The sequence below is a fragment of the Balaenoptera musculus genome, chromosome 3 (assembly GCF_009873245.2).
Source record: "Balaenoptera musculus isolate JJ_BM4_2016_0621 chromosome 3, mBalMus1.pri.v3, whole genome shotgun sequence".
Classification (NCBI taxonomy): Eukaryota; Metazoa; Chordata; class Mammalia; order Artiodactyla; family Balaenopteridae; genus Balaenoptera; species Balaenoptera musculus.
In genome coordinates, this window is record NC_045787.1 from 160,845,316 (window position 1) to 160,868,612 (window position 23,297).

The 23,297-nt window shown below is 40.1% G+C and overlaps 1 protein-coding gene and 1 pseudogene across 2 annotated transcripts in view; both read right to left on the bottom strand.

Annotated features, from left to right (window-relative positions):
• Positions 1-2,363, bottom strand: part of LOC118891825 (zinc finger protein 709-like) — a 56,485-nt gene extending 54,122 nt beyond the window's left edge. For both annotated transcript variants that reach the window (XM_036845579.1, XM_036845580.1), the window contains exon 1: positions 2,240-2,363. In XM_036845579.1, coding sequence (XP_036701474.1) covers positions 2,240-2,242 — 3 coding nt within the window. In that variant the 5' untranslated portion in view covers positions 2,243-2,363. The remainder of the gene's footprint in view (positions 1-2,239) is intronic.
• A 6,131-nt stretch (positions 2,364-8,494) lies between these two features.
• On the bottom strand, positions 8,495-23,090 carry LOC118891827 (annotated as a pseudogene).
• Between the last annotated feature and the right edge of the window lie 207 nt (positions 23,091-23,297).

The following is a 23,297-nucleotide window of genomic DNA, read 5'->3' on the forward strand; positions in this document are numbered from 1 at the left end:
TTACGTAAGTAAAATTACACTACATGTGCATAAATGATGGACACATTCTATATTTGCCAAATCCATACATTACATAACACAATACAAAAGGCCCACACTAATACAACCTGTGCACTTTTAATGCATCAGTATTGGTTCAGCAATTCTAACAAATGTAGCAGTCCTACAAGATTTAAAAAGCAATGAATACTGTACGGATGGAGAAGGGTTATGTGAGATCTCTCTATAATCTCTGTTCAATTCTTCTCTAAACCTAAAACTGATCTAAAAACGCTTGAGTCTACACCAAAAGAAGAAGAAGAAGAAGACAGATCTGTACAGCTCACCCCTGAGGACTTCCTGATTTTTCCCTAGGTGTGGTGAACCATGGGTGTGCTTATCTACCAAGGCTGTCCCAATTGAGGGATGAAGGGCAGCAACTCTCCACTGAGTTCCAATACACCCTGACAATACCTCAGGGTGTACTGTCATCCTCAGTCTATGCACTTCCCCAGACCTGTGCATTCAGTTAATCCCAAGCAACTACCCAGGGAAACAAGGTGTTGGAGACAATGGCTCCTCGACCACCACAGCGTGTTTCAAAGGACTGTAGAAAGAAATGTCATCTCTCCACCGGGAGGCATAAGCCAGAGGGCCAAGGTTTAGCTCCATCATATAACAAGTAGGTGTGAGTACTCAGTCTGAGCTGACTGGGGTGCTCTTTCCAGTACCAAAGCCATAACAGGCACCTCAGTGGAGCCCTCTATTTTTAAGAGATCCCAGTACATGGAGACAATTACAGCTTTAATGGCGTATTAAGATGGGACCTAGGCAGTGCCTTGCATCAGAAAGCCTATGGACAACTTAAGGCCCTCCTCCAGAGAGCCTCCCATCACTGCCAGCAGGGTTAGAGGCCTCCTCATGACACTGATCGCTTTATAGAATTTAAGGAACCCACTTATGTTGGGTTTGAACTAATCTCTTTGCTGTGCCAAACTGAGACAGTGGGTGTTGTCCATCATAACCCAGAGGGTAAGGATCCTTGTTGTAATAGATGAAGGGGCAACAGCCTCTTAAAAGTTATTTTAAAAGTTTTGGTGAGCCTTCTGGAATCTCATCACCTACTGGCTGCCTTTCCCTGTCTCTTCTCTTTCACTTTCTCTGAAATAACGACCCTTTAAGTAGTGACTGTCTTTTGGACTCACCTCATTCACAGGGTGTAATCCTCCTCCTACTCTCCCACTCCTCCCCTCAGCACTAATGTCTGCGCAAACCCAGCTTCAGTTACACCTTCACTCTAAACACAGATAGGTTCCAGCTGAGACATCAACCCAGGACCACTGGAAGGAGGGCCCCATTCTCATATCCCTGCTCCCGAAGTACAAAAGGATTAACAGAAACTGCCAACTCGGAGTTCTCAGTGTATACAACCCAGGCTTGGTGGGGTCAACAATGCAATACAGGGCAGCACAGGGCACAGGAGGAGACCCCAGCAAACAGCAACTCACAGGGCAGGAGCCTCCAGGCTTTCTTATCAGCCCGTCCAGGTAAGAAGCACTAGGGGAAAAGGGAGGGGTGAGGCTTAACTTTCAGTAGTCAAACATCAAATATGTGGATCCCAAGTAATCATTCCAAGAACAAAAACTGTAAGAAAAACAGGCATTCGCACGGGATTGTTTGTGTATAAAGAAACACTAAAAGGATGATGAGGTAGTAATCAAAACTAGTTATCTGAGGGTGGCTGGAGTTAACAGCGGAAGAGTGGAGGAGGATATGCGGGCAGGGAGTCCTGAGATACTTTCCTCCCTCAGGAATTTACACTTTTCTACAAAGGAAACTACTGCAAGATCTGATCCTTTAAACAGTAATGGATATAAACTTGTAATCCATAAAAAATGAAAACCTCCTTTCAAACTAAAAGGACAAGGGACATTATAGTTGGTCCCTCTACTATAGGAAACAGAATGGTCCCTTAATGACCCTCCCCGTGGTCAACGCACAATCTGGAAGAGACACGGGGCTGCGGGTGCAGAGTTGCCCAGAGAGGCTCCGGGGTCGGGCTGAAGACGCCACCCGCATGGACCGGGTCCCGGCTGCCGGCTCAGCCCCCATGCTGCGAATCGGAGGGGACTGAGGTCCGCGGGGCGCTCCCGGTGGATTCGGGTCCGCAGACTCCGGAGTTGACCGCGAAGAGGCCGGTTCCGGGCGCTTCCGACCAGTCCCTCCGCCCCGTCTCCGCTCCCCGGGGCAGCACACTCACCATTGCGAGATTTCCTAGGTCTTCCTGCGTCCTTCCCTCGACTCCAACCACCAGAGCAGGTCAGAGCAGGAGACGGAAGCGCTACCAAACACCCTGAAGGGTAGGTAAGCCGCCAGCCCTACGCGGTGGGAAGAACCGACGTCCACGCCGGTGCGCCGCGTCGCCCCGCCCACCTGCCTCACCGGCCTCCTGGTTGGACAGGTCCCAGTGCCACACCCCCTCATGCCTGAGTGACAGCCTGTGGGAGGAAGCCTGAGTCAGCGGAACCGCTTTCCGTGGTTGGGATGGGACCTGTCCCCGCCTGGCACTTCTGGTTTGTGACAGAAATTTTTCCTTCCCCGGGATTGCCTCTGCTGTCTTCCGCAGCTCCTCGTGCACTGGAATTCCTGATTCAGTTTCAAGACGGAGCAAGTACAGATAAGAGGATGGCTCCGGCCTGCCCTGCCTGGAACAAGGTTTTATGTCCACCAGGGCTCAAGGGCTTGGTGTAAGGCTGTATGGCCATTCGTGGAGCTGTGCTTCTTGTTAAGAAACGCAGACACTTAAATGTGAACTCACTGTCTGTAGTAAAGGGCCGGCTCCATTTTCATCTTTGGTCCTTGACAGCGCTGAACCTTCCACCCATCCCTGCCCCATCCCCACTCATTAAGTACTTAAGGTACCTAATCCCAGCGCACTTGGCTCTGGTAGGAGGTCTGAATCAGTCAGCTGGGTGCCAGGACAAATCTCAGTCAAACCACAGGCTGTGAAGTGTGTGCATTAACTTCTCAGGTGTACATTTTACACTGGAAAAAAATTTATTTTAGATCCGTGTTCCCTGTGTGCCTAGAAAACCTTGAAATGTCAACAGCTATAATATATATATAAGGCAATTGTATTCCTATTTCCACTGACAGAAGAAAAACTATAAATTGTACTTAAAATTGGAATGCACCTAGAAACTCTTCCTGCCCCCATCTTTATTGAAATATAACTGACTAATAAAATTGCATCTAAAGATTAAAACATGATGATTCTGATACTTACACTGTATTGTATAATTGATATTTGCTGAGAGAGTGGATCTTAAGCATACTCACCATGCAAACAAAAATAAAGGTGACTAAGTGAGGTGATGGATGTGTTTAACCTGGAGAGTCTTATATGTTGAGGCAAGATCTTAGATCTTGAGGCAAGAGGAGAAAGTCCTCCTTTCTGTTGGGCTCAGCTATCCTCATAGGGTGTGATAGCTTCCCAAGAGATTGAACTGCAAAACTCTTTTACATTGCAAAATACTTCATGCACTGATTTATTTGAACAGCTTTATGGAGATATAATGCACATACTTTAGAAGGCATCCATTAAGTGTACATTTTAATGGTTTCAGTATATTTGCAGATACACACAATTATCACAATTTTTGAGGATTTTTGTTACTTCAAAAAGAAACTCCTCCGCCCTTTAGCTATCACTGCTAATCTTCTTATCCTCCTCCTCCAATCCCCCAGCCTAAAAAACCACTACTCTACTTTCTATTTCCATATTCTGCTCTTTCATATTAAAAGAATTATATATGGCCTTTTGAAGGACTTCATTCACTCAGCATAATTTCTTCAAGAGACAACTATGCGTGAATATTTCCTTCGTTTTGTGTCAGAATAATATTCTACTGATTGGATAAAACATGTTGTGTTTATCTATTCACCTGTTAATGGACATTTGGATGTTTCTCCCTTTTGCTTACTATGAATCACATTACTATAAAATTCATATATGTTTTGATCGAACATGTGTTTTCATTTTCTTGAGCATGTACCTAGGTGGGATTGATGGGTCATTTGATAATTCTAGGTTTAATATTTGAGGATCTCCCAGACCTTTATCCAGAGCAGTTTCGCCATTTTATCTTCATTCCACCCCATATGAGAGTTCAAATTTCTCCAAGTATCCTCGATAAAACTTATTGCCTCACTTTTTTTTTTTTTTTTAACTTTTGGGTTTATTTATTTATTTATTTATTTTATGGCTGTGTTGGGTCTTCGTTTCTGTGCCAGGGCTTTCTCCAGTTGCGGCAAGTGGGGGCCACTCTTCATCGCGGTGCACGGGCCTCTCATTATCGCGGCCTCTCTTGTTGGGGAGCACAGGCTCCAGACGCGCAGGCTCAGTAATTGTGGCTCACAGGCCTAGTTGCTCCGCGGCATGTGGGATCTTCCCAGACCAGGGCTCGAACCCGTGTCCCCTTCCTTTGCAGGCAGATTCTCAACCACTGCACCACCAGGGAAGCCCCGTGCCTCACTTTTTAATTTTAGTCATCCTAATTGTTGTCAAGTGGAATCTCACTGTGGTTTTGATTTGCATGTCCTTGATGACTAATGATATCCAGAATCTTTTCATATGCCCTTGAACATTTGTGTATTTTACTTGGAAAAAATGTGTATTCAGATCCTTTGTCATATTTAAATTGAACTATTTGATTTTTATAAATTATGTTATGTCTAGATATTTTCATTACAAGTTCCTTTTCAGATATAAGATTGGCAAAATTTTCTTCCATTCTGTGGTTGTGTTTTCACTCTCTTGCCCTAAAAATTTTACTTATAATTGTAGTAATATACACATACCATAAAATGTACATGTTCACCATTTTTAACTGTATAGTTCAGTACTATGTAATACATTGCCATTGTGAAACCAATCTCCAATTTTCATCTTCCACAAACATGTTGAGATAAACAAATAGACTGTCAGTTATTTCTCCAGCAAAATATGGGTTTATCCAGGACGAGCAAAGAATTGTAATTTGGGATCTGCAACCTTGGCATGCAAGATCCCTGGAGCAAGGAGAGGAGTCTTTTAAAGAAGGGAAAAGGATGTTGGGAGGGCTATAGTAAACAAAGAATGATCTGAGCAAACTGAGGGTTCAAAGTACAGTGGCTTTTCATTGGCTGAGTTATGACAGTTTCTCATTGGCCAAGATCTTGAGGCAAGAGGAGAAAGTTCTCCTTCTTTCTGTTGGGCTCCGCTATCCTCATAGGGTGTGATAGCTTCCCTTCTGGTCTATTTAATTTAGGTTTCTGTTTATTAATTTTTTACATCCGTAAGACAACAAGTCCTCATTCTCCCACTGCCCAGCCCCTGGCAAAAACTATTCTACTTTTTGTCTCTAGGAATTCAACAACTCTAGGTACCTCATACCAATGAAACCATACAGTGCCATTTCAACAGTGTTAAATATTCTGATCCAAGAAATTAGGATGTTTTCACATTTATCTCACATTCATTTATTTATGTTGACCATGCTTTGTAGTTTTCTGAGTATTCATTTTGTATTCCTTTTGCTAAATTTATTCCTAATTATTTTATTCCTTTTCATCTTATTAGAAGTGCATGTCTTAGTTTCATTATATCATTGCAAGTGTATAGAAATACACTAAAAAAAATAATTATTATATTTTGATCTTGTATATTATCACTCTGCTGAACTCAATAATGAGTTCTAATACTTTTTTTAAAAATTCTTTAGTTTTTTCTGAATAGAAGATATCTCATCTGGAAATGTAAATAGTTTTTCATCTTCCTAACCAATCTTTAAGCATTTTATTGCCTTTTCTTGTATAATAGTTTTGGCTAAAATCTCTAGTACATTCTCAAACAGAAGTGGCAAGACCAGATATCCTTGTTTTGTTCCATATCTTCAGATGAAAGCATCCAATCTTTCATCATTAAAAATATTAGCTTTGGGTTTTCCACAGATGTTCATTATGAGGTTAAGAAATTTCTTTCTATTCCTGTTATTCTGAGTGTTTTAATCATGGTGTATATCATAGGTGTATATCACTACAACCTTCCCTTTTACTACTCCTTATGCTGCATACAACTGTCCTTGTATATTTCTCCCCTGGTTTTTACTTAACACTAAATACCATGGAAAATATTTAATTTCTTCTGCTCTTTAATAAAAATTGAAGTTGTTACTTTTATTTTCCAGGCTTCCAGAAAATGTGCTGGAAGTCTAAGCATATGGAAATGAAACCTGTGAACAGCAAAATGCGCTGTGGGCTTTGTGGATCATCGAAACAAGGGGCATCCTGCTTAAAGGAAAAAACATTAAAAATTCCCCATATCTCCTTTTATACTCAATTATAACATTACATGAAATAACACAAATTACCTAAACTTATAGGCCTCAGTTGAGTCATAACGGAAATATTAAAAATATTACATAGTATACTAAACAGTAAACTTATATATTATAACTGAGGTACTGCATGGTACCTCAGGAAATACATCAGTGTTTACATAACAAGTAGGAAAGGCAAAAGCTGTTCCAAAGGACCAGGAGCTGGCCTGTATTCTTTGTAAGGCCAAGTCTTTTCCTGTTAAAAAGAAAAATGTCACACACCTCCTTCATCAAGGCACTCAGTGGCCATGAAGGACCAAGACATTTATATCGATATTTTGTAACACTACCTCTAAAAATGGTAAAAGATAAAAGTTCCAAATCATAAAAATGACCAGTACTTTCCTTTTCTTACTAATATGACTGACTGGAATGTCTTTTGAAAAAACTTTCGCTCTAATTCTCGTTTTTACCTTCTAGAAAACAACAATTATGATCACCAATGAGAGAAAAGTTTACCTCCTCACAGCATTCAATACAGAAAAACACCTTGCTTGCTTAAATAGCAACCATATCCTCTAACAAGAGTCAAAATCCTATAAGAAGTCCATTTCAGCATCCTGTTGCTATTATACTTCACAGTCCTTTGCAGTCTGTGTTCATTCTTAATAAAATTCATTATACTCCCCTCTTTGACTACAGGTGTGATCCTATGGGTCAGTGGCAGAGGGCACTGGAAAATTTTTACATTTTTGGTATTAAGAGTGAATGAGAAATGAATTTCAAATCAAAAATTTTAACTACAAAAAAAGTAAAATTTCTCTGAGAAAAAAATACTTGAACATGATAATACTAATGCAAAAATATAATGATTAAATGAAGAAAATTGCAAATTTATCTGAATATCCATAATTAAATGGGTATTTTAATATATATTCTGAGGAAAGAAAAACCACAGTATTTGTTAGCATACAAAAGCTTAGGAAAGAGTTGATAAAATCTCTCTCTGAAACAATTACAGAATTATTTCTTTCACCAAAAAATGAACATACTTTTAATCATGTACAATCAAACGTAACTGAAAACAAAGAGGGATTATATTCAGCTACAAGTAACAGAAAGCACCCATACTTTTCCTGATATGAGGAAGGGGCTTATTCTCACATGGAAGGAGTGGGTCAAGGCAGCCACTGCACAATGCAGCAAACTCTCATGTCATTGTTTATCGCTGCACCATTGTGAATGTCATGGTGAATCAGGAAAACATACTCACTAGCAATGTTAACAGCATAAGGTGTTTCCTACACAAGTTAGACATGATGAAGCTATAATCTACAGAAGAGGGTAATCAAACAATACTCCAAATCATGAAATTCTGAATTATTTTCCAAGTGGACACAGGAGGCTTCACAGAAAAATTCAAACTCTAACAGATTTTGATGTAGAATTGTGAAGACATCAGAGGAAAACTACACTTCTGATAATAGAAATCAAACAGTTGGTGGTGGTTTTGAGGATACTCTTGAATACAAAGGCACAGAATCTGGAAAATAGGATGAAAGGTGGTGTCCTCAAACCTCCTAGGTATCTGTCTCTCTCCCAGCATGGTGGCTCCAAAATCTGAAGTATGCCTTCTTCTCATCTGCCTTTAAATTGCACACAGGTGACGCTACTGGTGAATTCTAACATGGAACCACGAAGGGGATAGATTGTGGAAAATTTAGGTCCTAATATTACTCACAGGCAGGATATCTCCAACTCTAGATTTTTTGTCCTATCACAAGTCCCTCTTCTTCAAAGTCTTTTCACCAAATACCAGTCAGAAGGAATGAAGAAGCAAATGGAAAAACATAATTTACGTGAATGTACACCCTTTGACAACCTTGTCATACAGAAAAAATTATTCCAAGTGTTTAATAGTATGGAAAATGGAAAAAGGCTCCTATACTCACCACCACCCAGAAAAGATCTTTCTGTAATAAAGGTACAGTATATATAATAGATTAAGGATATCCGAGAACTGCCACCCAAGGCCAGTAGGAAAATCCCAACAAATACCAAGCCTAATTGCATATTAGAACTACACTTTATGGGGTATATATATATGTATAGCTGATTCACTGTGTTATAAAGCAGAAACTAACACACCATTGTAAAGCAATTATACTCCAATAAAGATGTTAAAAAAAAAAAAAGAACTACACTTTAATCACCCATAGGTCCAACATACTTAAAAATGGAAAAAGAAAATATCATTATCTGATTAAAGGAAAAATCACTACCTTTTAACCTTATGAACTATTATTAAAAGATGACTTCCAGAATTACCTCACCTAAATATTCACTTCTGAAGGTAACTAGTACAAATCCAACGTCAAGCAAGGCACTTTCATAAAGATCCTTAGTAAACACATATATTTATAAATTTTTATAACAAGTCTTTCATATTGAAGATTTTCTGAAACATTATTCTTGGATTACTTTCCAACAAGTTACCTCATGTTACTGACATTTATATTTGTTTCTCATGGGAGTTTTCACATATAAGTATGTGGGCCCACTGAAGTCTTTCCTAGGCTCTTTAAAAACTATACCTATTATCTAGTGAACCCTTTCATGCTTTTGCAAAGTAGAGAGATCAGAAAAGGTTTTCCCACATTTTTCATATTTACATGGTTTCTCTGTAGTATGCATGTGTCTCTGAATGCCTAAGAAAGAAATGTAGGCTTTCCCGTGTTCCTATGTTCATAAGGCTTCTCTCCAGGGTGAGTTCTTTCATGCACTTGAACGTAAGTGGAAGCAAAAGTTTTCCCACATATTTTACAGTCATAGGGTTTTTCCAGTATGTGTTCTTTCATGTTTTTGAAGAGAACTGGAAAAACGAAATGCTTTAGAACATATTTTACACACACACGGTTTCTCACCAGTGTGAGTCCTTTCATGTGTTTGAAGAAAACTGGGAATAATAAATGCTTTCCCACATTCTACACATTTATATGGTTTCTCTCCAGTGTGCAGTCTCATGTGTCTGTGAATGCCTGAGAGAGAAATGTAGGCTTTCCCACATTCCTTACATTTATAGGGTCTCTCTCCAGTGTGAATTCTTTCATGCACTTGAACATAGGAGGAACTGAAGGTTTTCCCACATATCTTACATTCATAGGGTTTTTCTCCAGTATGGGTTTTCTCATGTTTTCGGAGATATCTGGGAATACTAAATGCTTTAGAACATGTTTTACACATATACGGTTTCTCTCTAGTGTGAGTCCTTTCATGTGTGTGAAGAAAACTGGGAATAATAAATGCTTTCCCACATTCTCCACATTTATATGGTTTCTCTCCAGTGTGCAGTTTCATGTGCCTTCGAATGCCTGAGGAACAAACGAAGGCTTTCCCACATTCCTGACATTGATAGGGTTTCTGTCCAGTGTGAGCTCTTTCATGCACTTGAACATAAGTGGAAGCGAAAGATTTCCCACATACTTTACATTCATAGGGTTTTTCTCCAGTATGGGTTCTTTCATGTTCTCGAAGGGATCTGGGAATACTAAATGCTTTACAACACGTTTTACATACATATGGTTTCTCTCCACTGTGACTCCTTTCATGTATTTGAAGAGAACTGGGGTTAATGATTGCTTCCTCACATTCCTTACATTCATAGGGTTTTTCTCCAGTGTGATCTCTTTCGTGTTTTTGGAAACCTTTTTGAGAACATAAACCTTTACCCCATTGCTTACATTCATAGGGCTTCTCTCTAGAGTGAATTATTTCATGTGTTTGGAAACCTTGATGATTCCTGAAACTTTTTCCACATTGCTGGAATTCATACAGTTTCTCTCCTGTGTGAGTTCTTTTGTGCCTCTGTAAGGAACTGTAATATTTGTAAACTTTCCCACATTCCTTACATTTATATGTATTATACAGTCCCTGATCATATTTTTTAAAATCTTGAGGTTTGTGTTCAATGTGACATTTCATGTGCCTATTAAGAGATGAATGATGCATGAAGACTTTTCCACATACACTGCATTCAAATGGTTTTAATCCAGGAGTTTTCTTGTCCTGATCGAGAGGTGGAATAAGGCTGAAGTTTCCTCCACATGGACTACGGTCTTTACGCTCAGAGAATCTCACTACCATATGATTTCTGAAAATGTGAGAAGCACATTATTAATGGTTTCTTAATCATTTTATATGTATTGCATTTATTAAAATTGATAGGAATAGTGTGGTTTTCTAATTTGTGTGAATTGTTAGGAATTGAATATACTGAATGCTCTGCAACAGGACTGCACCCTTTCTATTGAAAAGTGATATTCAAATACAGGGTTTATTAATACTGCTTGCAAGTGAATTATTTTGCAAATACTGCACATTTATATAACATTTAAGAAATACTTTTGAAAGAAACTTTCTAAGAATAACTAAATTAGAAGAAAGGGCTATTTGTTTTGTTTGCACGTTTTTAAAATTTCATAATATACCAGGATTCTCATGTGAGTCAATGCTTTCTATTGTCAGTGTGACTTACCTTGGTTTTCCCCCCTGGTTTTTGTACTGCTCTTCAATGTCATCATCATCCCATTTTGTTCCTAAAATGCAGACCCAGTAAAATAATTCCAAAGATAGGAAATTAAAGAAATATTATTTGACTCTATGTACATTGTTATCTGTGATCATGCCTGGTTTATATACCAACATCCTCCCTTCTCACATTACACAACTTAGAACAACATCAATGAGCAAGAAGCATTTGATCTCTACCTGAGTAACTGACGGAAAGTCCCCATCCTTACCTACTGAGGCCAGGTTCCTAAAGGTTTCCTGCATCACATCTCTGTAGAGTTTCTTCTGTGTAGGATTCAGTAGAGCCCACTCCTCCAGGGTGAAGTTCACAGCCACATCCTCACAGGTCACTGAGTCCTAAAACATCCCAAGTATGTGTACAGTAGGATGAGTGACAGCACTGGACACCTATATTCCATTTATGGGAAGGTTATGTATGATTCTGGCCTTTCCAAACATTTACTCACCCTCTGTCCACACTTTCTTCCTCATTAATTTATCAGTACCATAAAGACATGAAAATTATTTATACATTTTTACTGTGATCACATTACATTTTATTTCTCTCTAGTGGCAGGGCCCAGAGAATACTGGGAAATGACAGAAATGCTATACAAATGAAACCAATATTATCATTTTAAGACCATCAATTCCTTATGAGAAAAATTCTTTCATTTCCTTCCTTATTACCCACCAATTCCAGCACTCCAAGAGACAAGGGGTCAAATCTCTGTGAGGTTTCAATGCGTAAACCACTGTGAATAACTACAAGCTTTTTCTTCTCTTCCCATTACCAAGCATGAGAGTCCAGGAGGCCTCTGGCATGTAACATTTAACAAGGTCCAGCTAGTCACAGATCCTACAGTCCTCCAGGACATTAAAAGTGACAAGATGCAACTGGCTGAATGAAAATATTCTTGGGGAGAAGCACTGCTTTTGCCCTGTGTCATATGTATTACAGACTCAGTACCTCCTTTGTCTCTCTGTCCAATTTAATGGACTAGAAAGTTATTTGGAACATAGAGTTCAGACATGACAAAGAAGGCATGACAACTTAGACCACAAAATCTCTACACTCCTGTGCCTCAGGGCAGCTTCCTGCCAATTCTGGGAACACACAGGCATACACACTGAGATAATAATGTCAGAAGAGCCCATGTGGCACACCATGACAGTCGATCCTCGTCCCTGCTGACATTAAAAAACAATTTAAGGAGAGGAGAACAAGATGGCGGAGTGGAGGGACATGGAACTCACCTCCTCCTGTCAGTACATCTACATGTGGAACAATTTTTTTAGAATACCTATTGGAAGCTTCCAGAAGATCTCATATAACCAAAGCTGCAAGAAAGATCCCCACATAACTGGGTAGGATGAAGGGAGAAGAGAGAAGAGGAATTGAGATGGGACCTGCGCCGCTGGGAGGGAGCTGTGAAAGAGGAAAGGTCCCCTAAGCCAGGGAACCTCCTTCACCAGTTGGGAGGTCCACCAGGATAGATAGGGAGCTTCAAAGGCTGGAAAGGAGAGTGTGGCAGCTGGCCTGCAGCCTGGCAGGGTAGAGAGAGATCAGAACTGAAGGTCCTGGTAACGTGCCCACACTTCTCAGCCCAAGACATGTGCCTGCTGGTGTGTGCAATGACTGGGTGCAGAAACGTGGCTTCAGCGGACAGACCCGGGGAGAGGACTCAGTTTGGCTGCACAGAGACAGCCCACAGGGCCTGGACTGTGGCCTGGGTTGCAACTGGGGGCATGAGCACGACGGAGAGTGGGTCTGCCATAGGAGCCCCATTGTCAACACAGGCAGGAGGGGAACAGGTCTGCCATAGCAGCCTCACTGTCAGCATGCTCATAGCAGGGATCTAGCTGCAGTGGGTTCTTTGAACTTTGTGGGCCTGAACAAGCAGAGGCAGGGCTGAAATCTGAGCCAACTGCAGGCAGTCCTACTGCAGGTGCTGGGATGCAGCTCCAGTGGGTTCTCGTTCCAGCAGATTTTGGGACCGGGACTGCTTGTGCTTACCTGAGAGCCACCTCAGCCGATTATCTGCTGGCTCAGGGGACATGACTCTGTGGGTTTAAACACTGGTGGCCCTGTGCACACGTATACACGCCTAAGGAACCTCTAACCTGATTACCAGAGCCCCCAAGTGAAGGCGGCCATCAAGGGCAGTGCCAGCAGCAGTGATCTTTGTGGGTATGCACACCAGGTGGCAAGCAGCATCGCAGAATCACACATCCCACAGACATCTCCTGGGGATGAAGATGAAGTGGCTCCTTTCCCAGTGGGAGGGCTCCAGTGTCACCTACCTCACACCACAGCTTAGAACCGGATCTAGGAGCTTCTATTCCAACAACTAGAGAGCAGACCCTGCCCCCAACAGACCTGTGACAATCACAGAGCAAAGAGGAGGCCCCACCAAACATCCAGTGCAGTCTCTGATCACCACAAGGCCAAACACACCAACAAGGGTGAGCAGAACCTGATGAGACACATGGCAAGCATACATACTAAAAACAGCCCTTGCACCATGAATATTGGACTCAAGCAGTCTACACAGGGACACTCCCACAAAATATCAGCCCTGCGAGACCACAGTAGATAACTGTTTCTCCTAAACTGACAGAGTCAGAGAAATATAAGAAAAATGAAAAAGCAGAGGAACTACTCCCAATTAAAAGAATAAGAGAAATCCCCTTAAAGAACAAACAATGAAACAGACCTCTCCAGTCTACCAGACCCCAAGTTCAAAAAGGAGGTAATAAAAATGCTGAAGGTATTAAGAAAGGCTACCAATAAAAATGTGGATCACTGCAACAAGGAACTAGAAACTATAAAGATGAGCCAATCAACATTAGACAACTCCATTGTCAATATGAATACTGAGTTAGACAATAAATAGCAAACTTAATAATGCAGAACAACAAACAAGTGACCTGGAAGAAAGAATAACGGGAATCACCCAATCAGAACAGCAGACAGAAAAACAAATGAAAAATATGAAAGCAACATATGAGATGTATGGAACAATACAAAGCATGCCAATTTACGCATAATAGAATCCAAGAAGGAGTAGAAAGAGAAAAGGGGATTGAAAAAGTATTGAATAAATTATGGCTTAAAACGTCCCAAACCTAAAGAAAGAAACAGATATCCAGGTACAGGAAGCACAAAGGGTCCCAAACAAGATGAACCCAAACAGACCTGCTCTAAAATATATCATAACTAAAATAGGAAGAAGTAAAGATAAAGAGAGGATTCTAACGGCAACAAGAGAAAACCAAAGAGTCAATCACAAGCGAATCCACATAAGGCTATCAGCTGATTTCTCTACAGAAGCTTTGCAGGGCAGAAGGAGTGGCAAGATACACTGAAAGTCCTGAAAGGTAAAAACCTGCAACCTAGGATACTCCACCCAGCAAGATTATCATTTAAAATAGAAGGAGAGATATAGAATTTCTCAGAAAAGAAAAAACTAAAAGAATACAGCAGTACTAAGCCTATCTTACAAGAAATATAGAAAGGTCCTCTCTAAATGGAAAAGCAAGAATCTATATGAATGGGAAAATCAAAATAGTGAAGGTAAATATATAAGAGGACTGAAGATCACTTAAATAAACCAGTACATAGATTTAAAAAGAATCAAAAGAATACTGTGAAAGCAATTATAACTATAAGGAACAGCAAAAGGGTAATAAACATGAAGATGTAAAATACGACATCAAAATCACAAAATGTGTGGGAGGGGGGAGTACAAATGTAGATCTTTTACAATGTGTTTGAGTTTATATGACTACCAGTCTAAAGCAAGTACATACATTTACGGGTTAACAAACTTGAAAACCAGGCTAACCACAAACCAAAAACAAACAATACATTCACAAAAACCAAAATGAAAGAAACTCAAGCATAATACAAAGAAAACCATCAAACTACAAAGGGAAAAAGAAGAAGAAAGGAACATATAAAATCAACTGGAAAACAAGGTTTTAAATGTCAATAAATACATACTTATCAAAAACTACTTTATGTGTCAATGGAATAAATGCTCCAATCAAAAGACAGAGTGGTAAATTGGATAATAAAACAAGAACTTTCAATATGCTGCCTACAAGAGACCCAATTTACAGCAAAAGAAACATAAACATTGAAAGTAAGGGAATGGAAAAAGATATTTCAAACAAATGGAAATTAAAAGAAAGCAGGGTTAGCAATACTCATATCAGACAAAATAGACTTTAAAACAAAAGCAATAAAGAAAAAGAAGGACACTAGATAATGATAAAAGGATCTACAAGAAGAGGATATTGCACTCATTAACATACATGCACCCAATGTAGGAACATCTAAATACATAAAACAAATATGAGCAGACATAAAAGGAGAAATTGATGGGAATACAGTAATAGGAGAGTTTCACATCCCAGTGGCATCAATGGACAGATCTTCCAGACAGAAAATCAGTAAAGCAACAGAGATTCTGAATGACACAATAGAATAGTTAGACTTAATAGCTATTTATAGGACACTACATCCAAAGAAACCAGAATACACATTCTTTTCAAGCACACATAGAACATTCTCTAGGATAAACCACACAGTAGAACAAAAAACAAGGCTCAACAAATTTAAGAGGACAGAAATTATTTCAAGCATCTTTTCTGACCACAACAGCATGAAACCAGAAATCAACCACAGAAAGAAAAGCGAGAAAAAAATGATTATATGGAGACTAAAAACAGCATGTCCCTAAAAAAACCAATGGGTCAACAATGAAATCCAAGAGGAAATTAAAAATTACCTCAAGAAAAATGAAAATGAAAACACAACCATACATAATCTATGAGATGCAGCAAAAGCAGTTCTATGAGGGAATTTCATAGCGATACAGGGCTTCTTTAAACAAAAACAATAAATCCCAAATAAATAACCTAACCTACCACTAAAAGGATTAGAAAAAGAACAACAAAACCTAAAGTCACAGAAAGAGGGAAATAATAAAGATCAGAGAGGAAGTAGATAGAGATTAAAAAAAAAAAACATTAGAAAAGTCCAATAAAACTGAGACCTGGTTTTTTGAAAAGATAAAAAAAAATCAACAACCCTCTAGGCAAGCTCACCAAAAAGAAAAGAGAGAGGACCCAAAGAAACAAAATGAGAAATGAAAGGGGAAAAACAACAACCAATACCACAGCAATACAAAAAAATCATAAGAGAATAGTATAAACAAGTATATGCCCACAAAATGGACAACCTAGAAGAAAGGTACAAGTTCCTAAAAATATACAGCCTACCCAAATTGAGTCAAGAAGAAAGAGATAATTTGAACAGACCAAGCACTAGAAGTTAAATGGAAACTGTGCAAATCCCCTGGTGGTCCAGTGGTTAGGACTCAACACTTTCACTGCTGTGGCCTGGGTTCAACCTCTGGTCAGGGAACTAAGATCCTGCAAGCCATGTGGTGTGGCCAAAAATAAATTAATTAATTTAATTTAATTTTTAAAAATTGAAGCTGCAATATAAAAACAAAAACAAAAAACTCCGTGCAAACAAAAGTCCAGGACCAGAGAGCTTCCCTGGAGAATTCTACCAAACATACAAAGAAGAACTTATACTGATCCTTATCAAACTATTCCAAAAGACTGAAGAGGCGGGTACACTCCCAAAGTCATTCTATGAAGCAACCATCACCCTGATGCCAAAACCAAAGACACTACACAAAAAAGAAAATTACTGGCCAATATCTTTGATGACTACAGATGCAAAAATCCTCAACAAAATGTGATCAAATCAAATCCAAGTACACACAGAAAGGATCATACAACATGATCAAGTTGGATTCATCCCAGGCTCACAAGGATGGTTCAACACACACAAATCAATCAATGTGATACATGACATCAACAAAAGAAAAGACAAAAACCACATGATCATCTCAACAGGTGAAGACAAAGTATCTGATAAAATTTAACATGCATTCATGATAAAAACTCTCACCAAAGTGGTTATAGAAAGAACATATCTCAACATAATAAAAGCCATTTTTGGCAAACCCACAGCCAACGTAACACTCAATGGTGAAAAGCTGAAAGCATTCCCAGTAAATTCTGGAATGAGACAAGGATGCCCACTTCCACCACTTCTACTCAACAGAGTATTGGAAGTCCTAGCCACAGCAATCACAGAAGAAAAAGAAATGAAATCCAAATCAGAAGGGAAAAAGTAAAATTGCCATTATATGAAGATGACATGATACTCCATATAAAAACCCTAAAGACTCCACACAAAAACTACTAGAACTGACAAATGAATTCGGCAAGGCAGCAGAATATGAGATAAATATACAGAAATCTGTTGCATTTCTTTACACCAAAAAAGAAATATAAAAAAGAGAAAGTAAAAAAACAATCCCATTTAAAATCACATCAGGGACTTCCCTGGTGGCGCAGTGGTTAAGAATTCGTCTGCCAATGCAGGGCACACATGTTCAAACTCTGGTCCGGGAAGATCCCACATGCTGCAGAGCAACTAAGCCTGTGTGCCACAGCTACTGAGCCTGCATGCCACAACTACTGAGCCCACATGCACAACCTCTGAAGCCCACATGCCTAGAGCCTGGGCTCCGCAACAAGAGAAGCCATCGCAATGAGAAGCCCACACACTGCAATGAAGAGTAGCCCCCACTCACCACAACTAGAGAAAGCCTGTGCAGCAACGAAGACCCAACACAGCCAAAAATAAATAAATAATAAATAAATTTATTTAAAAAAAAATCACATCAGGACATCCTTGGTGGTGCAGTGGTTAAGAATCCACCTGCCAACGCAGGGGACACAGGTTTGATCCCTTGCCTGGGAAGACCTCACATGCCACAGAGCAACTAAGCCCGTGCGCCACAACTACTAAGCCTGCACTCTAGAGCCTGTGAGCCACAACTACTGAACCCGCATGCCACAACTACTGAAGCCCACTCGCCTAGAGCCTGTGCTCCGCAACAAGAGAAGCCACCGCAATGAGAAGCCCATGCACTGCAACTGAGAGTAGCCCCTGCTCACCGCAACTAGAGAAAGCCCGCGCGCAGCAACAAAGACCCAATGCAGCCAAAAATAAATAAATAAATTAATTAAAAAATAAATTAAAAAAATAAAATAAAATCACATCAAAAAAAAATGAAATACCTAGGAATATGCCTAACCAAGGAGGTGAAAGACTTATATGCTGAGAACTATAAAATATTGATAAAGGAAACCAAAGATGATTCAAGGAAATGGAAAGATATCCTATGTTCTAGGATTGAAAGAATTAATATTGTTAAAATGGCCACACTACCCAAAGCAATCTACAGATTTAATGCAATCCCCATCAAATTACTCATGACATTTTTCAAAGAACTAGAACAAATAATCCTAAAATTTATATGGAACGTAAAAGACCCAGAATTATCAAAGCAATTCTGAGGAAAAAGAACAAAGTTGGAGTAATAACTCTCCCAGCCTTCAGACAATACTACAAAGCTACAGTAATTAAAACAGTGTGGTAATGAACAAAAACAGACATAGAGATCAATGCAACAAAATAGAGAGCCCAGAAATAAACTCACACACCTATGATCAATTAATCTTTGACAAAGGAGGGAAGAATAAACAATGGAGAAAAGATATTCTCCTCAGCAAGTGGTGTTGGGAAAACAGGACAGCCCCATGTAAATCAATGAAGTTAGAACATTCCCACATACCATACACAAAAATAAACTCAAAATGGCTTAAAGACTTAAATATAACACCTAATACCATAAAACCCCTAGAAGAAAATATAGGCAAAACATTCTTTTGCATAAATTGTAGCAGTGTTTTCTCAGGTAAACCTACTGAGGCAATAGAAATAAAAGCAAAAATAAACAAATGGGACCTAATCAAACTTATGAGCTTTTGCACAGCAAAGGAAACCATACACAAAACAAGAAGACAACCTATGGACTGGAAGAAAATATTTGCAAAGGATGTGAGTGACAAGGGCTTAATTTCTAAAATATACAAACAGGGCTTCCCTGGTGGCGCAGTGGTTAAGAATCTGCCTGACAATGCAGGGGAAACAGGTTCAAGCCCTGGTCCAGGAAGATCCTACATGCCACGGAGCAATTAAGCCCGTGGGCCACAACTACTGAGCCTGCGCTCTAGAGCCGGTGAGCCACAATTACTGAGTCCATGTGCCACAACTACTGAAGCCCGTGCACATAGAGCCCATGCTCTGCAACAAAGAGAAGCCACCGCAATAAGAAGCCCATGCACCGCAACTAGAAAAAAGCCCACACACAGCAACGAAGACCCAACGCAGCCATAAATTAATTATTTATTTATTTATTTATTTACTTATTTTTAAAAAAGGGACCTAAATAGACATTCCTCCAAAGAAGACATACAGATGACCAACAGGCACATGAAAAGATGCTCAACATCACAAATTATTAGTGAAATGCAAATCAAAACTACACTGAGGTAACAACTCACACCAGTCAGAATGGGCATCATCAGTCTACAAATAATAAATGCTGGAGAAGATGTGGAGAAAAGGGAACCCTCCTACACTGTTGGTAGGAATGTATATTGGTGCAGTATGCAGGTTCCTTAAAAACTAAAAAGGGTTACCATATGATCCAGCAATCCCACTCCTGGGCTTATATCAGCAAAAGAGGAAAGCTCTAATTCGAAAAGATACATGCATCCCAATGTTCACAGCGGCACAATTTACAACAGCCAAGACATGGAAACAACCTATGTGTCTATCAACAAATGAACGGATTCCAAAGATGTGGTTTATATATGCAATGTATTATTACTAGGCCATAAAAAAGAAGGAAATAATGCCATTTGCAGCAACATGGATGGACCTAGACATTATTAGACTAAGTAAATCAAACATTGATAGACAAATATATGATATCTCTTATATGTGGAATCTAAAAAAGAGTACAAATGAACTGATTTACAAAACAGACAGGCTCACAGACATAGAAAACAAACTTATGGTTACCAAAAGGGAAGGGGGGAAAAGGGATAAATGGGAAGTATGGGATTAACACATGCAGTTTACTACATATTAAATAGATAAACAACAAGGATTTGCGTATAGTATAAGGGATTTATAAATTGACAAAAAAAATTTAAGAGCTGCAGATTATAAGGGAGCTCACTGAAGTCCATGATGTTTTCATGGTGAATATTCCCATGATTATAAAATAAATAAACCTGTCCACAGTGTTTTCCTCCCAAAGAACATAAAATCACTATCCTCTAATCAGAAGGAAGTCCTCTGTGACCAGCCACTGTAGAGGTGTCCTTCCTTCCTCTGCCATTGTCAAGCTCCTCTAGGGAGAAAAGGAACAGGCAGTTCAACCCCTAAGCATAAGAATCCCTTAGCTGGAGACAGCACACACTGCCAGTAGGCTATAAAAGGGTATATTCCTCCATAATTGAGGTCTCTGGCGAGTGTAAGGCAGGTCTCTCAAGCAGGCGTGAAATAGCTTGAGAGAGCAAGGAAACGTGTGTGGACTTTTTTATTTTGGTTTTGTGGTGGGATACAGTGAGAGTTTACACACAAGGGCAGAGCATGTGTGGATTCAATCTTTTCCTGCGCCAAAGGTAGGAGCAAAGCCTTTCTCACTGTCTTGGATACATGTGGGTCACAAGGGGAAGAAGGAGGGATGAGGCTCTAAAGCTGTCCACAGTCAACTGTCAAAAAATTGGAGTCAGAAGCTTCTACTTCCGGCTCTGGCATTAATAACTTAGAAGCTATCATTCCCAACCTCGCAAGAAAAAAGCAAAATAACTTGAAATAAACTTCTCTTCTTAGATTCTTCACAGCATTTAGGTCACAGGGCAACCCACGATTTTTAAAATTGGGAAAGAGAAAATAAATACAACATTATTAATATTCCCCAAATATTCTGTTCTTGCCATGGCCTGTCAAAAAATTCTATTTCAGCAGAGTTTAATGGAAACACAAAAAAGACAGAACAATATCCATGAACCCTAACATAAACCGTCTTAAAAAGAAGATTTATAACCATCATGGGATTACGAAAGGAAAAGACAGAAAAGAACAGAAGAAATTAGTGTAGTAACAATCATTGAGATTTTCCTAAAATTAATGATACACGACACACTGTAGATCCAGGAAGCTCAGAGGACACTAAACACATAAACAATAAAAATGGACAACCAAGTAGCTCGTATTCAAACTAGACAAAAACCAAAGACAAGGTGAATATATATGGAAAGAGGCCAGAGGGGAAAACACCTTAGTTATACAGAAACAAAGATTAGAATTAAATCAGACTTCTTTTCAGAAACCACGCAAGAAATAAAAGAGTGGAGTGAAATATTTAACGTTTTGTAACAAAAAACAACTCTCCTAGAATTTTGTGTCAAGCGAAATTATCTTCCAGGAATAAAGGAGGAATAAAGACTTTCTCAGAAAAAAATTGAGACTTTGTCTTAATAGACCTACTGTGAAAGAAATGTTCAGAGACTCATCAGAAAGAATGTAAATGATGAAGATGTAGGATTAGAAAAACAATATATGAAGGTAAAATATCTACTGTAATTCTTATAATTAATATGGCAGATAACCACTTTGTTTCAAATATGAACAAGAATGTATTTGGCAATTACAAACTTACGGATAAGTGAAATAAATGAGAGCCATGTGACAAGGGACCAGAGATGGGGGAAGTGGGAACAACTTCGTATGAGGTTACCTGCATGCCCAATGAAGTGGTATGGTGGACTTGACAAATGATGTGGCTTAGTTTTAAGTGTATACTGAAAACTCAAGGGCAAGCACTAAAAAAGTGAAAAAATATGTGTAATTGATATACTAACAGAGGATTAAGAAAAACAATCAGGTAAAATGCTCAATTAAAGCCAGAGACGGCAGAAAAAGTGGGAAGACAAAAAGAAACAAAGTACAAGGGTAACAAATAAAAACAATAAAAGGTGTGGTAGGTATTAATCCAACCGTATTAGCCACCACTTTAATCAAGGTCCCAATACAACTGAAAGACAAATACAGTAATGACAGATTTTTTAAATCACACTTAATCGTATGTTGTCCACAAGAAATCCACTTTAAACCTAAAGACACAGACAGACGAATGTTAAAAGGATGACGAAAAATGTCCTATGACAAAGCCAGAGAGGGACAAGGCTGACAGATCAACCAGGAAAGCTTCCAAAGAGGACCACCACCGGCAGGATTTCGGATAGGATGTCTGTGTCCAGAAAAGATCCTGAGGGAGAGGCATGAGGATTCAAACGGTAGTTCCACGTAGTTATTCATGGCTGTCCTCTCATGTCAAATATCCACAACGAATATAAATCTATAAAAAGGGGTCATCCATGACGCTGTGGGAAAAAAAAAAATTAAAACAAAAAAAAATTGGCTCTGCTTGAAATGCACCACGGAAGACAAATAGTTGATAATGATGCTGTGAATCGAAGAGGAGAAGCTGGAGTTTTAGAATTCGGGAAGGAATCTGGAAATTGAGGCATTTATTGCCACTCTAGGAAGAGCTAGGCTAGAGGGACAGGGTCGTGGATTTGAGACCCTGCTCCCCAACCATTTGGAAAACTCTGGAGAAAACGGGTCCCGCCCTGGGGAGAAAGGAGGGACTGGGGACCCCACACAGCTCCTCATACACAGGTACCCCGGGGACCGAGTCAGTATTGTTCCCTGATGACCCTCCTCGTGGTCACCGCACATGCTGGGGGAGACGCGGGGCTGCGGGCGCAGAGCTGCCCAGAGAGGCTAGGGGCCGGGGCCGAAGTCGTGGCGCGCAGTGACGGGACAGGACGCCCGGGGTCCCGACTGCAGGCCCCTCCCCCACGCTGCAAGCCGGAGGGAATGAGGTCCCAGTGGCTGTCCAAGTGGACACAGGTCCGCAGACTCCGGAGTTTAACGCGGGGAGGCCTGGGTCCCGCCTCGGCCTGTTCCCGCGGGTTCCTACCAATTTCTCCGCTCCGTCTCCACACGCCGGGGAGGCACACTCACCATATCCAGCTTTTCTGGGTCTCCCCGAGTCCCTCCTACGCCTCCCACGACCAGTGCAGAAACGACTGGGACCGTAAAGGGCCGGGAACGCCTGATATCCTCCGTGGGATGTCGGAGTCCGTGGCGACTTTCTTGCTGGTGCTGTGCGTCGCCCCGCCCACCTCCACCAGCGGCGCCCCTGATTGGACAGTTCGCAAGTCCCGCCACTTCGTGCCTGAGTGACTGCAGAGCAGGAGGGCTGGGCTCCGCCCAAACATCTTCGCCTCTAGGTGGTAACCTGACCAGGCAGCTCCATTTGCATTTAAACAGAAAGTTTTCCTGGCCTGAGGCTGCCTATGGTGTTTTCA